Source organism: Carcharhinus amblyrhynchos, chromosome 1 (genome assembly GCF_965287045.1).
Source record: "Carcharhinus amblyrhynchos chromosome 1, sCarAmb.v2.hapA, whole genome shotgun sequence".
Classification (NCBI taxonomy): domain Eukaryota; kingdom Metazoa; phylum Chordata; class Chondrichthyes; order Carcharhiniformes; family Carcharhinidae; genus Carcharhinus; species Carcharhinus amblyrhynchos.
Genome location: NC_137324.1, coordinates 167,275,393 through 167,293,356, shown reverse-complemented (window position 1 = coordinate 167,293,356; position 17,964 = coordinate 167,275,393). Strand labels below are relative to the sequence as shown.

General features: G+C 44.3%; 1 protein-coding gene across 1 annotated transcript in view; it reads right to left on the bottom strand.

The window, feature by feature from the left end:
* The window catches only part of hpse (heparanase), a 43,245-nt gene extending 26,432 nt beyond the window's left edge, over nucleotides 1-16,813 (bottom strand). Inside the window, exons 1-4 of the mRNA XM_080195042.1 lie at nucleotides 16,395-16,813; nucleotides 11,525-11,670; nucleotides 779-901; nucleotides 48-218 (exon numbers count right to left, since the gene is read on the bottom strand). Of these exons, the coding sequence (XP_080051168.1) occupies nucleotides 48-218; nucleotides 779-901; nucleotides 11,525-11,670; nucleotides 16,395-16,591 (637 nt within the window). The 5' untranslated portion in view covers nucleotides 16,592-16,813. The remainder of the gene's footprint in view (nucleotides 1-47; nucleotides 219-778; nucleotides 902-11,524; nucleotides 11,671-16,394) is intronic.
* Nucleotides 16,814-17,964: the final 1,151 nt, after the last annotated feature.

Sequence of the window (17,964 nt, the reverse complement as noted above, 5' to 3'; positions counted from 1 at the left end):
ATGTCGCCCTTCCCCCAAGAGAAAAGAAAAATCAGCATTTAACCTACCATTGCCAAGTTCCCATGACATGTTATATTGTCTCGATGCACAGTACTGCAGAAGCTTCTGAGCATTTGCACTGTCCCATGCGTGGTTTTTCCTCAATAAGGCATTCAGACCAAAGATTAAATGGAGTCCAGAGCAGTTTGCAAAACTGTGCAAGATGTCCATGGATCTTCCTGCAAGTTAAAAGGAAAGGTCAATTCTAGATCACATGAGATCTTGTGCACACACTTCACTTATACAATAATGGCGCATTCTTCAGCATTGCAATAAGCTTTACTCAGAGCACACGTTCAGTCACACACTGGGACTTAGAAAGGTTCTATTCAATCTCTGGAAAATTAAGACACCCAACACCAAAAATAGTGAGGCAAACGTGCTTTTATACAATGCTATTATCACTTTAATGTTATTTATTAGTGTCACAAGTAGACTTACATTAACACTGCAATAAAGTTACTGTGAAAATCCCCTAGTCGTCACACTCTGGCGCCTGTTCGGGTACACGGAGAGAGAATTTTGCATGGCCAATGCGCCTCACCAGCACAGACTGTGGGAGGAAACCGGAGCACTTGCAGACATGGGGAGAACCTGCAGACTCCACACAGACAGTGACCCAATCTGGGAATCGACCCCAGGTCCCTGGCACCATGAGGCAGAAATGCTAACCACTGTGCCACCCTTCTGCAAAACTTTGCAGTTTTGGTGTGAGAACTGTAGAAAACCATTATATTACCTGACATTGTAATATTCTTAAAGTCCTCTTGAAATTTCTCTTTCAGGATGACAGGTGCTTGCAAGGCCAAAAGATATGTCAGATATTCTTCAACTTTAAGAGGAATCGTATCTAGACAAGCATCTACCAGGAGATAAAGCACAGAAATAGTCAGTCGCTTGAAAAGACTCTGCCCTAAAATGCACACATCCCAATTTGCATTTCCACCCCCAGTTTCTGCTCCCCATTTAAAAAGAAACCTGAAATCCTGCAAGTTTTCACAAAGGGATCAGGAGCTGAGACCTGGTTGGAAAACACCTCATGTGTATGGGCACCGTTATACTGGAGCGAGCGATTCATTGGGTAGTACATGTTAGTATTTTTATAATTAACTTTCTTTGCTAGTTTTCCAAAGTCATTTAAATTTTTGTACCTCTGAGAAAATAGGTCAGGGAATGAGCATGTTAGCTATTCATGAAGTTACAACACTCACACCAATTTCCAAACTAAAAGGATGATGAAGCACTGTTAATAACAGTGCAGATGGATAATATATTTCAATTTGTGAGAATTTTATTTTTAAATGTATTTCATTGACTCATCGGCCCTTTGTAATTAACACCCCCACCCTCCAAAATGATGGGTTTGGGGTGAGGACCAACCCCAACATGCCACGTACATTCTCTCACCATTTATATTGTGATGGATAATGGGATGTCATTGTATTCTGACATGGAGACGTGGGAGGCTTGTTAACACATTTAAAATTGGGCTTCTCCATTGTAGTTGGGGGCCCAACGAAGGGGAAGGATTCTTAAGTATGATCCAATAGAAGGGTTGACCCTGTGTCCCACATGCTCTAATGTATCCCCACACTTGGAGTAAAACAAATATATTAATGTCAAATGTTCGTGCATTAAGGCATGCATAAACTAATTACAATATCACATCGCATAATCTCAACCCTGCTTTTCACCGGATGCACAACCAAGAGTTCTAGCAAGAAAAAGTGTCAAAACGCATTGATACAAGCAAAATACTGTACGGATGCTGGAATCTGAAATAAAAATAGAAAAATGCTGGAAAATCTCAGCAGGTCTGACAGCATCTGTGGAGAGGGAATAGAACCAAAGTCTTGAGTCTAGATGACCCTTCGTCAGAGCTGAGAGTCACAAAAGTGCGAATTTTCCAGCAATACTCAGCATTGTTCCTGCTCGTGATGTATATTCAGTAAGATTGGAGTTTCTATTTAAACCACTTCCTTGCATAGCCTGAGCTACTATTATTTTGTTTGTAGTTACCTCTGCTAACTCTCTTCCCTCACGGCTCCAACAAAGGGTCATCTAGGCATAAAACGTTGGCTCGACTTTCTCTCCACAGATGCTGTCAGACTTGCTGAGATTTTCCAGCATTTTTCTGTTTCATGTCAAGATACATTACTCAATCAAAAACAAGGCAATTTAAAATTGGAGGTCATTGACTCAACCAGGTCTGATTCAAAAACAGTAGCAAAGGATAGGATTCCTCAAAACTAGCATTTAGCAAATAAGAAATTCCAGAAAAGGAAGTCAATTTGAATATTTGCATCCCAAAAATATCAACATTGATGTAGGAAGAACTTAGAAAGTCACGGTCAATAAAGCACTTCATTCATTCATTCACTCCCTCAGCCTTTCCTTTGTATTTCTCCCAAAAATCAAGGTTCACACACCATCATGACCGTGTGTTCAGTTTTGAGATCAGGGTAGCAAAATTCTCTGCATAATCCTTGTTGTGTAAACTAACACATCTGAAATGTGATCAGGCTCCTGAGCCAAGATCAATATTTACACGATACTTTCCCTCCTGTCTCTCCCTCTTGCCAGGATCGGGTTTTGGTTTTTACTTCTCCACCCTAGACAACACTGTTCCCTCCATCCTGTTGGTATTAAATTAATGGGATGGGCGTGAAACAACTTAGACTCTTCAAAATATGCTTGTCTGGGTGGAGATTGCACAGAAATGACAAGGGTTAAAAGTAACCCTATTGCGACAATGCAGACGCAAACTGAGTATTTCAAGAAAAGTATAGCTAGCTCAGACATTCCATGCAAATAACATAGAAGATTTATTATGTCTGAACAGTACAGCAATCAGAAACAGAAGGAGGCCACTGTTCATTTAGAAGAGGCACAAATACTGAATGATTGGTCTCACTTGGCATCTCAGGCTCCAAAATAACTTTGGAACTACTGGGACAAAGGTAAAAGTGTTGGAGAAACTGAGCTGCCATCTTAGAATTGAAAAAGGATTGAATACCCAGGCCCTCTCAACACAAGTAGTCTTACAGGTCACCATCTTCCGGCTTGCATCTGGATTTGTTTAAGGGCCCTTTCAGAAATGGAGTTCACCTTTGAGATGGAGAGAGGGTAAAAGAACAGAGGCAGAGAGGATAAAAAAGAAATCACCGTTCCTACAATTTAGCAATAAATAAACAAAATCAAATTAGTTAGGTTTGAATGCAGAATCTAGTCTGGTCTTGTGTCAAACCAAAGCCCAGTGTGTCCGCATGAATCATAAATATCTTAACACGAGAATGTCTGGAAAGAGAAGCTGAAGGTTTATTGCAAAATTGTCATAAAATCAAAGATGATTGCATTTGGAATGCAGGTCTAGTGTATTTGATGCACATAGAACAGCATAGCACAGGAACAGGCCCCTCAGCCACAACGTTGTGCCGAACATGACCATAAGACATAAGAGCAGAATTAGGCCGCTCGGCCCATCAAATCTGTACCGACCAAAATCCCACCCTATTCTCGTGATGCCACACATTTACCCTGCTAATCACCTTGACATTAGGGTCAATTTAGCATGACCAATCTACAGAACCCACACATTTTTGGAGTGTAGGAGGAAACCGGAGCACCCGGAGGAAACCCACAAAGACACAGTGAGAAAGTACAAACTCCACATAGGCAGTGACGGAAGCAGAATTGAACCCAGGTCCCTGGTGCTAACACAGTGCTAATCACTGTGCCACCTAAGATACTTGCTCGCACTGCCTCCTTTTCCCATCCACCCTCATCTTCTGACCTCCGATCTTACAACTTATGGGGAACAGCAGATGCTTGCAATGGATCACTCAGATGAGTCAGAATGTCTCATCTATCATCAGCATCTGAACCTCTCTCTACTTAATGTGGGGGCAGCAACGTCTGAACCCTCTCCAGTGAACCCAGCCCTCATCAACTGGACCAAAATTGGAAATTCGCTATGGGACTACAATTTACTTAGCGCTTTAAAGGTGACATGAAGAATGACTGCATTTTAACAAATCACTGGTGTATTAACATGATTGGAGCCTTGTTATTTTCCCCCAATTCCCAAAACTCCTTCAGTGGATTAGTTTAATATATATGCAAATCAAGATGGAGCCACCACATCTGTAATTAATGAAGAAATCTACAAATCGACCTGGGACACTAACCGAGTATCAGCCCTTACTCTGGCAGAGATTAATCTTTGGATGGAGACCAGAGAGTCCATATTTTTGCTCGGGACATTGGACATCCTAATGGTCAAGAAACAAAAGGCACGCCTCCTTGTGGTCAAAGGGATACAGGGCAGTTTGCTAGGGTGTGACTGGCTTAGCAAAATTCTACTGAAGTGGGGTGGGATCAAACACACGAGGGTGACCAAGGATGTTGTCAAGGAGTTTCCAGACGTGTTCAAGGACAAACTGGGCACATTGCGTGACATTACGGTGAAGTTGTACTTAGATCCTCAGGCTATTCCTCCCTCTTTCAAACCCAGAGCAGTGCCCCATGCCATGAGAAGGAAAATGGAGGAGGCATTCATAGAATCCCTACATTACAGAAGGAGGCCAGTCAGCCCATCAAGTCTGCGCTGGCCACAATCCCACTCAGGCCCTATCCTCACGACCCCCATGCATTTACCCTAGCTAGCCCCCCTGACACTAAGGGGCAATTTAGCACGGCCAGTCCACCAAACCTGCATATCTTTGGACTGTGGGAGGAAACCGGAGCACCCAGAGGAAACTCACACAGACACGGGGAGAACGTGCAAACTCACACAGACAGTGACTCAAAATGGGAATCGAACCCGGGTCCCTGGCAATGTGAAGCAGCAGTGCTGACCGCTGTGCCACGTGCCACCCTTGGAATTGGAATCATTAAGCTCAATCAATTTTCTCGTTGGGCAGCTCCAGTTGTTCCTGACCTTAAAAATGTTGGTATGGTGCATGTATATGATGACTGCAAGCTCACTATTAACCAGTTTTCCACATTGGATGCTTATCCATTACCCAGGGTGGAAGATTTGTTTCCCCCTCTTGTGGGAGGCAAGATGTTTTCAAAACTGGATATGAGCCATGCGTTTCAATAACATTTGCTCGAGGAAGGTTCAAAGCATTATGTGACTATCAACACGCATGAAGAGTTGTTCCAAATACAATTGTTTGGTTTTTTTGCCATACCCTTCAGTCTGGCCATCTTTCAGAGGACGCTGGACAGCATGTTGCAAGGCGTTCCTCAGGCTGCAGTCTATCTGGATGACATTGCAATTACTGAGAAGACTGAGGAGGTACACTTCAGCAATCTGGACCAAGTTCTTAAAAGGTTTTCAGAGGTGGGACTGCATCTGAAGAGGAGCAAGTGTACTTTCCAGGCACAAAATGTCAAGAATCCAGGAAACAGAATCACTGCACAAGACATATCTTCTGTGGAGGGGAAAATTCAGTCCATTAAGGAAGCTCCGGAGCTCAGGAATTTTTGAGCTGAGGGAACTATTATGGAAAGTTTTTGCCAGACCTGTCCGCATGTCGGCTCCACTGTACCCACTTCTGCAAAAAGAAATCAAATGGAAGTGGGAGTCTACTAGGAGAAGGCTTTCAAGGATGTGAAGGTACTGCTGTGATTAGCTAATCTGCTAGTCCATTTTGATCCAGACAGGGAACTTATCCTGGAATGTGATGCCTTGCCCTATGGTGTGGGGGTGGTACTGTCTCACCTAATGGAGGCTGGATGTGAAAAACTCAACAGTTTTGCATTTAAGACGCGGACAAAGGCATTCATAGTGGGGCAAAGAGAGTCTAGCTATCGTTTTGTGGTGAAAAGGTCCTGTCAGACCCTCTATGGTTTTTCGTTCACCCTATATACTGACCACAAACCGATGATGAGTCTTTTCAGTGAGTCGAAATGTATTCCTCCCATGGCCTCCTCAAGATTACAGTGCTGCGCGCTGACATTGTCAGCTTAGCAGTACAATATCACGTACAGAGCAGGGAAAGACAATGCAAATGTGGATGCATTGAGTCACCTCCCTTTACAGGATTTGCCATCCATAATTTTCTTACTTGCAAGACTTGCACGTTCTCCAGTAAGCGTGAAACAGAAGGAGGGACACGACTACCATGCCATAGAGACGCAGTTCAAACTAGATATCAGGTTTACATTAGAGTCAGAGGCTGGAATTTTACCAACTGCCCAAGGCTCGTTAAGTTCATGCCTGAGACCAACAGAAAATGCCATCCTGCAAGTCTCACCCGCCCCAAAATCAGGGTGGGCATGCCAGTAAAATCAAGGCCATAGAGTCGTAGCACAATACAGCATAGAAGCAGGCCTTTTGACCCAATCAGTCCATGCCCCCAACCAGGGTGCATAGTCCCAATTGCCCACATTTATACAGTCATAGAGCAATACAGGAATATGGAACTTTGGTAGTAACCAGAGATAGTTAACAGGAGTAATTTTAAATGAAAATGGTCCAGAATCTTGGGTTGTGAGGCTGTAATACGGAAGAGCTGTTTGTTGACATCAAGTCCATATTTGTTTACATTATGACTCAGACTCAGAAAAAGTTTCAGAGTCAGCAACAGGCAACATGTCGGAAGCTGATGCTGCTGCAGGCATTCACCAGGAAGTGGTTCCTGTGTTTCCAGGATTGCCAGTTGACTCCTCTGGGGCAGTGGAAGAGGAATTTTCTCAATCTACCTCTTCCACTTTGGTTCCAGATCAGCCATTACAAGACTCACCAGCAGTATTGTGTAGGTTGCAACGCAATCACAAGACTCCTGACAGACTTTTGTATAGATAGGTCATTACTTTTGTTGTACATCTGTCCTGACGAGGATGGAAATTTACAGGGTGAAGTATTACAAAGTGTCATTTTAAGTGCTGTGTTTTAATAAGCCTTTTCTCTTACGTAATTGTTTTACTGGCATCTGCTGAGGGTTCTGAGCATGCGCAAGCTCGTCAGTCTGCGAGATGGTGACTTGTAAACAAGACCTGTTTTACCAGTGCTCATAGTTTTCATAGTAAGAAGCCTCATAACACCAGGTTAAAGTCCAACAAGTTTATTTGGTATTGCGAGCTTTTGGAGTGCTGCTACTTCATCAGAAAGGACGAAGGACCTGATGAAGGAGCGGCACCCCAAAAGCTTGTGATTCCAAATAAACCTGTTGGACTTCAACCTGGTGTTGTGAGACTTCTTACTGTGCCCACCCTAGTCCAACACTGGCATCTCCACCTCATGGCCTGTTTTTATAGTTCTGCTGAATTACTCTTGTTAAACTTTGTTACTTACTTATATAAAGAAGTTCCTTCTTTTAAATGACACATTTGACTTCCTTATTTGTGCAACCCAAGTTACCGCATTAACATTAGGCTTGATTTTAACTCTGCGAAACTAGATGCATTTTGGGCAAATTAAAATCTCACTCATTAGTTGGAGGAAGGGGATTTATTAAACTCCAATTACAGGGAGAGTGTGAATATTGTCACAGCCTCATCCAGCTATCCATACATCAAATTAAACTCAGTGAGAAGTCTCACGACATCAGGTTAAAGTCCAACAGGTTTATTTGGAATCACAAGCTTTTGGAGTACTTCCTCAGGTGAGTAGAGAGGTGTGTTCACAAACATGGCATATATAGACAGGGACACAATTGCAAGATGAATCTTTGTCTATATATGAGAGTTTGTGAACCCAACTCTCCACTCACCTGAAGAAGATGCAGCGCTCCGAAAGCTTATGATTCCAGATAAACCTGTTGGAAATTCAACCCGGTGTTGTGAGACTTCTTACTGTGCCCATCCCAGTCCAATGCTGACATCTCCACATCAAATTAAACTCAGCCCTGCTCCATAAGGCTGGCATCAAGGATGCGAAAGGTCATAGACCTAGCATAAGAACATAAGAACATAAGAACATAAGAAATAGGAGCAGGAGTAGGCCATCTGGCCCTTCAAGCCTGCCCCGCCATTCAATAAGATCATGGCTGATCTGTCGTGGCTCAGTTCCACATTCCTGCCCTCTCCCCATAACCCTTAATCCCCTCTCTTATCAAAAACCCATCAACCCGCGTCTTAAAAATATTTAACGAGGTAGCCTCCACCACTTCAACGGGCAGAGAATTCCAGAGATTCACCACCCTTTGAGTGAAGAAATTCTTCCTCAACTCCGTTCTAAACCGCGCCCCCCTTTATCTTGAGGCTGTGCCCCCTAGTCCTACTGTCCTTTTTGAGCGGGAAGAGTCTCTCCACCTCTATCCTATCCATCCCATTCATCATCTTATACGTCTCAATGAGATCTCCCCTCATTCTTCTAAACTCCAACGAGTACAAGCCTAGTTTATTCAGCCTCTCCTCACAGCTCAACCCCCTCAACTCCGGCATCAGCCTAGTAAACCTCCTCTGCACTCCCTCCAAGGCCAAAATATCCTTGCGTAAGTACGGCGCCCAAAACTGCACACAGTACTCCAGCTGCGGCCTCACCAAGGAGAGATTACACTGACTGATCTACATGTCTATGCTGGCACGCCCTGGCAACTGTAAAGTAATGCACAGCCCCACAATCAGGGTGCCAGCTGCCAGACACAGATAGTTCACTGAGGGGCAACATCTGACTGAGACAATGTGCCATCAGCAACAGGAGAATGTCAGAAGTCACTAAATATTTTTTTTTGCTGCAGGCTCTTCCAGGCAGGGGAGATGATGGTGATGAGTCAGGAAGTGATTCATCACCAATTTGCTCAAGTCACACTTGCCTTGTTGTGACATACTGGTGAGAATATTAAAACCCAGTGTCAGCATAGAATAGCAGCAGTGTGCATTTTTGGAAAGATTATGACCATTAATAGAAAGGCTATCCTCACTTGATCCATAGCCACTGTCAAAACCATTGTGTGTGATGGTGTGATGTGCAATTTGCGTGCAGTGCACTCACTTCTTCTGCAATCCTCGCTTATTTCTAGGGTGAAGACGACTTGAATCATTGACATGTTTGGAATATGGTTTAGGACACCGGTACACTATCTCCAGGATGTAGAAGAAGCAATTGCAAATCTATACACAGGAGAAACAGGAAGATAATGCAGCAGACATCAAGCATGTTGAAGCAAGCATTTCAACTGTGTCGAGTTTTAAATTGGGCTGTTATGCTACTTAGTGGGCAGCTCAAAGTGACTGCAATTTTAAACTTGTAATCATCAGTTACTCATTCTACTCAATCATGATTGGTAAGGGGGTGGGGGTTGATTTAGTTTTCGGTGTGGAGAGTCCATTTTCAATATTCATGTCTTAGAGGACTGGTAAAGTGTAGCTACAAGAAGCAGACAGCATGAGCATGTCAGAAATGAGTTAACAGATCTTCCAATTAAGTCCTAATTTGATGTCAGTCATTCAGTAGAAGTCACTTATATATAAAGGGGTCGCAGGTGGCACTATTTTGTTGCTGGAGAATTGTATGTGAAGTTGCATCAAACAATAAAAGTATTTTATGAAGAAGCAGAACTCACGTCTCCTTTACTCAACAGCAACCAAAAAGCTTAAAAAAGTGCAGCCTCCATCTGATGAAGTACCTTCATGTTTAGAATATCCTTTCTTTCAGCAATCCTTCTCTGTAAACGTGTCACTTTATATTGCTCTGCATTGACTTGCAGCAAGCAAGCTAACACCCATCTCTCTACTTTGTGAACCTTGCATCTTCCTTCAGTTGCAATGTCCTGTAGTTAGGTCATACGAGCTAATGTTGGTACTACTCAGTAACTCTTTCTTCAAGTATGAACAGAACTGCTAGTCAAGCAATTCTTTCTTTCAAAATTAAAGTGATGATGAGGAAAGGCAATCTAAACAAAAAGGATACATTTAATCTACCAGTGGACACAGGTTCAAGATGAGAGGGGGGGTAAGTTTAGGGGAGACATGCAGGGAAAAGTTTTCAGACAGAGGGTGATGGGTGCCTGGAATGCATTGCCAGTGGAGGTGCTGGAAGCAGGCATGTTAGTAACAGTTAAGGCATATCTTAATGCACATATGAATGGGAGGTGAACAGAGGGATGGGAATCACGTATCAGTGCAGGCTTGATGGGCCGAAGGGCTTGTTCCAGGCGGTGGAAACAGGCACATTAGTAACATTATAGGCATACTTTAATGGATACATGAATGGAAGGTGAACAAAACGATAGAAACCACATATTGGCGCAGGTGTGGTGGGCTGAAGAGCTTGTCCCTGCGATGTATTGTTCATTATTTCTAAAGGGGCTGCATGATCAGTGGCACCAAGGGTATATGTGAGCAAATTGTTAAAGGTGTCAGGACTGGTTGAGAAAGCATTTAATAAAACATAGATACTGGCCTTTATAAATAGGGGCATAGAATACAAAAACAAGGAAGTTATGATGAACCATTATAACTGCAGGCTTGTCCCAAATGGAGTAGTGTGTCCAATACTGAGCAGCACACTTAAGGACAGTTGTGAAGACATTGGTAAAGTTGCCATAGGCCAGGAATACTAGACACAGCTGTGGCAAATGGAAATGGCATCTTCACACACAGAGATACATCGTGGTTTGAGATGGAAAAGCACGGTGGAAAGTGGAAGAAACCAAATTGCAAGAGAGGCTTGATGGGAGAGTTGGGTGGTGTAAAAAACAGAAACCAACTTCTGCTTTTTGTATCTTAGTCCATTTGAGATTGCGGAAGATTGGGAAAGGAATGAGCAAAAGCCCTGCTGCTGCTTCACTGAGTTAAGCACATTAAAGGACAAAATACCGGACATCATGTTATCGAAAAGGGGATGTTCAGGCCCGTTAAAAACTGGGCACATAGCCAATCTAGATGTTGGAGAGGGCGCAGAAAAGATTCAGGAGAATAGTTTCAGGAAACAGACACTTATAAATGCATAGCTGGGTCCATGTTCATGGAACCACAGAACCCCTATAGTGCAGAAGGAGGTCACTCAGCCCATTGAGTCTGTACCGACTACAATCCCACCCAGGCCCTATTCCTGCGAGAAGGCTGAGAAGAGATTTGAAAATGGTGTTCATAATGATGAGGGGGCCTGGATAGAGTAGGTAGTGAGAAATGTTCCCATTGGCAGAAAAGTTGAGAACCAGAGATCACCAGCTTAAGACAATTGGTAAAAATCAGAGGTGACTTTTTTTGAAAGCAGCGTGTGGAGCAGGATTTGAAAACTAGAGCGATGCCAAGGCAGATTCACTGGTAGCTTTCACAAACAAACCAGCAAAGCATCTGAGGGAAAATATTTGACAGGCTCCCGGAAAAAGCCAGGGAATGGGATTAGCAGAGTAGCTCTTACAGAGATTTGGCATGGACATGATGGGCTGAATGGCCATCTTCTGTGCAGTAGCCACAATCAGTTCTTTCCCTACTGGCCTTAACTCAATAACTGCAACATGCTTTGATCCAGAGAGAATGTCATTGTATAAATGATTGTGTTTTTGTTTATGATTAAGCCAGACTTTACCTTGAGCGTTTGGAGATTCCCAGCCATATTCCTGTGTGAAGAATGAAGGATCATTTGGTTCAAACAGAATAAAATCAGCTCGAGTTCCACCAAATCTCAGATATCCAGGAGACAGACCTCTTGCTAAAGTGATCAGTTTCTGAGATCTAGGTTAAAAAAAAAGGCAGGCGTGCAAAATATTCACACAGCGATCTTCTCTTTGCAAATTACACAACAACAACGTCAGAGAAATAGCAATACATTAATGCCACATGTCCCACATAAACAAGGGCGGGTTCTCCTTTCCCCAAGAATTCCCATTTAACTGAGGCAAGATTTTAATAGTTCATTTGTCTAAGAAGGGAAATGGTATTGTGGTGGTGTCCATATTCAAATGAAGGACGCAATCTAAACTGGGCAGTGCATGGATCTTTCAGTCACATCAATTATTGGCAAAATAATGACATTAGATATCAGGGTTAATGAGGATTAACTGAATTATAATCAGATAAATAAAAAGGCATTAGCTTGCCTGAGCTACAGCTCATATTTCCCTCAGTCCTGTGCAGTCATTATAGAGCGACAGCAATTAAGTCTAAACCCCAATTACCCAGTTGCTCCCCAACTTCCATTTTGAGCTGGAACGTGTAACTCAGGAGCTGTGTACGTAAGAGAAATCATGATGTGGAGTTGTCGGCGTCGGACTGGGGTGGGCACAGTAAGACATCTCACAACACCAGGTTAAAGTCCAACAGGTTTATCTGGAATCACGAGCTCTCGGAGCACTGCTCCTTCATCAGGGGAGTGGAGATGAAGACGCTGTGGTCCAGGATGAAGCAGATGAGTTGTCGAATTGCGTCTGCAGATTGTCAGCTGTCAGTGTTGAGCACTGAGACTGTTGCAGCAATGCCACCGTCATGGTCTCCACTCACCTGAGGAAGGAGCAGTGCTCCGAAAGCTCATGATTCCAAATAAACCTGTTGGACTTTAACCTGGTGTTGGGAGACTTCTTACTGTGACCAAGAGCAGTGAGTTAATGGTGTTTTGCACTTCCAGAGTAATTGCACATTAAAAATTTCCAAAGCTAGAGAGGGGTGTAGATCAAAGCTTGGGATTTATTTTGTTAAGCTAAGATCATTTTTTTTAGTGTCTTGGGATATTACCTATGTTAATGTCTGGTATTAAGTAGGAACAGGAGTAAGCCATTCAGCCCATTGAGCCTGCTCTGCCATTCAATACACTTATGACTGGTCATCCACTTCAATTATTTTTCTACCCTCACTCTCTCTCCGTCATTGGTATTTAGAAATCTCTGCTTTAAACATACTCGATGACTGAGCTTCCCCACCCCTGTGGGGCAGAGAATTCCAAAGATTCACAACACTCAAAGTAAAACCAATTACGCCCTTCTCGGTCCTAAGTGCCTTTCCCGTTATTTTAAGATCGTGTCCCCTGGTTCGAGACTCCCCAACCAGAGGGATCATCTTACCCACATCTACCCTGTTTATCCCTTTAGGTATTAGTTACGGTGCTGTAAAGGAATTGCAAATCATTTGGAAGTTAATAAGTTGCTACCAAGGAATGAATGAAAATATTTCCATTTACATTGCACCCATCATATCCTCAGAATATTTTCAAGTCCTTCACATCGTATGGTATATTGCTCTAGCCAAGGTTGTATTGCAGCCACCAATATGTGCACAGAAAGATCCCGCAAACAACAATGAGACAAATGATGAATTAAAAACCATTTTGAGCGATGTTGGTTGAATAATAAATATTGGCCAGGACACCAGCGGAACTCCGCCGACATTCTTTGGAAAATGCCAGGCGATTTTTTAGATGTTGAAATAACTCCTCCGAGGCCACTGTCCCTTCACCAAACGTAGATTTATTTACACAGACAGCAACACTCAGACAGTTACTTCCTCGTACTGAGTGAAAACCCACAGTGCCAGTGACCCTGACACTCCAGAAGCAAGATTCCTTGACTGGTCAAGTCGTTCCTGTATTAATCAGGGAGCTCATATTCTAGGAGGTCTACATCGTAGGACCTGGTTAAAGTCATTACAGATGCGCTCCCAGTTTCATCTGAAGGAAGGCACCTCTGACAATGCAGCACTTCATTAGTACTGGAGTACTGGACTGGGAGATGTTTAATAATATCCGGAGTCAGGGGATGGAACTTTACCGGCACGTCCGCCCGGGATTTGTACGATCCCTCCCGAGATTAACAGAAAATGCAGTTCTCTGACCCTTGTCTGCCTCCGGAAATGGGGCAGGCGTGCCGATAAAATTCCAGCCAGGGACTCTATTATTTATACAACATGGGTAAAGAGGAAATAAGATAGACTTTCTGTAATAAACTTGGGAAATTCCAGATAAGTGAACGTGTATTTTCTGCGCATTAAGAGACTGGCATCAGAGAAACAATCCCCGTCTAAAAATAGCTGTTTCAATTGACTGCTTTACTTGGTCTTCAACATTTTAATAATCATGTTTACCATATGAAAACAGAGTTGATATGTTGATATGTTCTTATTGACATTATCAACTGCTGAACAATGCACTGATGTGGATGTGCCGGCGTTGGACTGGGGTAAACGCAGTAAAAAGTCTGACATCACCAGGTTTAAGTCCAACCGACTTATTTGATAGTACACTCACTAGCTTTGAGTGTACTATCAAATAAGTCGGTTGGACTTAAACCTGGTGTTGTCAGACTTTTTACTGAACAATGCACTCACAGGGTCAAATTCAACTTCATTGTGTTTCCCCAAGCAGCTGTTTTTAGTAGGACCTGAAACGATTACGAGAAAATACTGGAACCCCATAGTGTCCAGAGCAAATTCTGACCAATATCCAGCAGAAGTCAGGTTGCCAATGCCCCACTCTTCATGGCTCACTTTGGAAGTCCTGCTCACCCCCCCCTGGAATTGTGCCCCACTGGTCATTCTGTACAATAACCTCCCTGAAATTGTACCCCACTGGTCAATGTGTCCAATAACCCCCCCGAGATTGTAGCCCACTGGTCAGTCTGTACAATAACCCCACTGGGATTGTACTCCACTGGTCAGTCTATACAACCCCCCCCCCCTCCCCCCGGGGGATTGTAGCCCACTGGTTAGTCTGTACAATAACCTCACTGGGATTGTACCCCACTAGTCAGTCTGTACAATAACCCCTCCTGGGATTGTACCCCACTGGTCAATGTGTACAATAAACCCCCCCCCCCGGGATTGTACCCCACTGGTCAGTCTGTACAATAACCCCACTGGTATTGTACCTTACTGGTCAATCTGTACAATAACCCTCCTGGGATTGTACCTCACTGGTCAGACTGACAATAACCCCCCCTGGGATTGTACCCACTGGTTGGCCTGTACTATAACCTCCTGGGATTGTACTCACTGGTCAGTGTGTACAATACCAACCCCCCCAACCCCCCTCCCCCCCTCCCCGGCTTAATTGTACCTACTGGTCAGTTTACTTTGTACTCAGTACTGCACCTCCCCCACCCTGGATTGTACCCAGTGTATACAGTTTCCCCAGGTTCACAGAGTTGTGATCCAAAACAACAGAGGGCCTTCCCTCATTAACCCCACCCATCGCCGCCACATCATCTCTTCCTGCAGTGACTACAAACACGGTAAGAACAGATACAAAAAAGGAAAAGCGAGATGAAAGGAAGAAAAAATAAGATCAGAAAAAAAGAGAGATGAAAGTGATGGGGAAGGAAAGAGAGCGCACAGTGGGAGGTGCAGAGATGAATAGATGAACAAAGAGACAGAAGGAAGAGTGATGCAACAAACACTATTACAATCGCCAAGGGTTACTGTATGTCATGGTTACAATTCTGGTAAAGTTAAGACTCTTTACTGGGAGAAAAGGCTGAGAGGAGATTTGGCAGAGCCATTCAAAATCGTGAGAAGTCTGGACAGAGTAGGTGGGGAAATGCAGTTTCCACTCATGAAAGGAGAGAGATCAAGAGCGCACAGATTTTAGGTAATTGGCAGAATAAAAGCAAAAATAACAAGCCAAACAACTTTTTTCACGCAGCATGCGGTTTAGATCTGGAATTCACTGCCTGTGAGTGTGGTGGAGGCAGGTTCAATTCAAAAATTCATAAGGGAAATAGATTGTAATCTGAAAAGGAAGAATGCGGGGAAAAGGCAGGGGAATGACACTAAATTAATTGCTCATTTGTAGAGCCGGTGCAAACATTTCGAACCAAACAGCCTCTTTTTGCCCAATAACAATTCTGTGATCCTAGGGAAACTATATTCAAACTATGGTGCAATCCAGGACGGGGGGGGGGGGGGAGGCACAGTACTGAGTGCAAAATAAACTGACTAGAAGGTACAATTGCAGGGGATTATTGTACAGACTGACTAGTGGGTACAGTCCCGGGGGTCGGGCGGATACAATTCCAAGGAGGATTATTGTACAGACTGACCAGTGGGTACAACCCTGGGGGGGGGGGGGGGGGTGGGGAGGATACAATTCCAAGGAGGATTATTGTACAGACTGACCAGTGGGTACAATCCTAGGGGGGGGGGGGGGGGGTTATTGTACAGACTGAACAGAGGGATACAATCTTTGGGGGGGGGGTGGAGGTGTATAGGCTGACCAACGGGTATGATCGCAGGGGGGGTTATGATACACACTGGTCAGTGGGGTACAATCCCAGTTTGGGGAGATTATTGTGTAAACTGACCATTGTGTACAATATAAACCGACCATATAATTCCAACGGGAGTTACTATACAAACTGGTCAGTGCATTGAATCCCAGGGCTTTATTAAATACAGTGACCAGTGGGTACAGTCACAGGCTGGGGGTTACCATGAAGCTCTCCTGGCGGTTTACCAACAGTAGCTGGGTCACTTACCGGAGTAAATCCAAGCTCTGTGTCCGGAGCAGAGAGGCGTCCAGAGCCACCGACAGGAAGCGAGGGCTGACAGTGCGGAGGGAGTGGGTGAACTCGGGACGAACTCGCACACACTCGGAGCCCGGGGAAGCGGCGTGGAGCCCGGGCAGCATCGCACACATAACACAGGGCAGCAGCCAGAGGGCCGGGGAGCTCATGGTCCCAGTTTAAACCTCCCTCCCTCCGAGCAGTCAGTGAGACTGGCAGGCACTGTCCCTGTCCCGGGACTGCAGCCCTCCCTCCACCAGGCAGGGCTGATCTCAGTCTCCAAAGCGCAGCTTAAAGCTGTCAAATGCCCACATCTGGCTTCTTTCTGCACAGTTAAAGGGAATTTTTCCAGGCGGAAGCCTCCTAACTCTTTTTGTACTGCAGGTAGGTCACTTGTCATCTGATCCAAGTGGCAAAGAGCCAGCAGATTGCACTAGCACCGAATGAATCACTGACCCGCCTTCTACCAATAACCCAGAATAGGGAAGCATCAGCATTCTGTGCGTGAGTGAATGTGTGAATGAAACACTTTGCATCTCCACTGACAAGACATGACAAACTCTGCAAAAAACACTAACTGACATTTACAGCCGCTCTTTACCCACCCAGTTAAGAACCCGACACTTCCGGGGAGACTTTTGAAAAACTTCAAAGGTAAATCGACAACTTATCTCTGCTGCTGAGTTGTATTTGAACTGTGGTTTCAAGACCTCAATGACTGGCCGCTGTAAAGACGGAAATCCTGACACGAGCCTGGTTTTCAAGTTTAAGTTTATTTATTAGTGTCACAAGTAGGCTCACATTAACACTACAATGAAATTACTGTGAAAATCTCCCAGTCGCCACACCCCAGCGCCTGTTCGTGTACACTGAGGGAGAATTTAGCATGGTCAAGGCACCCAACCAGCACGTCTTTTGGACTGTGGGAGGAAACCAGAGCACCCCGCGTAAAGTAAAAGTACAGTTTGTTTATTCGTCACAAGGCTTACATTAACACTGCAGTTGAAGTACCCCTAGACGCCACACTCCAGTGCCTGTTCGGATCAATGCACCTAACCAGCACGTCTTTCAAACTGTGGGAGGAAACCAGAGCACCCTGAGGAAACCCACGCAGACATAGGGAGAATGTGCAGACACCGCATAGACCGTGACCAAAGCTGGGAATCGAACCTGCCTCCTTGATACTGTGAGGCAGCAGTGTTAGCCACTATGGCCCCCTCAATGTACCTAACCAGCTTGTCTTTTGGACTGTGGGAGGAAACTGGAGCACGTGGAGGAAACCCACGCAGACATGGGGAGAATGTGCAGATTCCACATAGACAGTGACCCGAGATTGGAATTGCACCCAGGTCCCTTACGCTATGAGGCAGCAGTGCTAACCACTGTGCCACCCTCACAAGTTTGTGTTACTTACAAATTCTAGCCATTTGGTGGTGTGAAGTCATAACTTTTTTCACATATATACTTCAAAGGACTCCAATCTACAATACGTATACAATATTTAGCAGATTCCCCAAGGTTGCTTCGCATACTGAGTTTAATG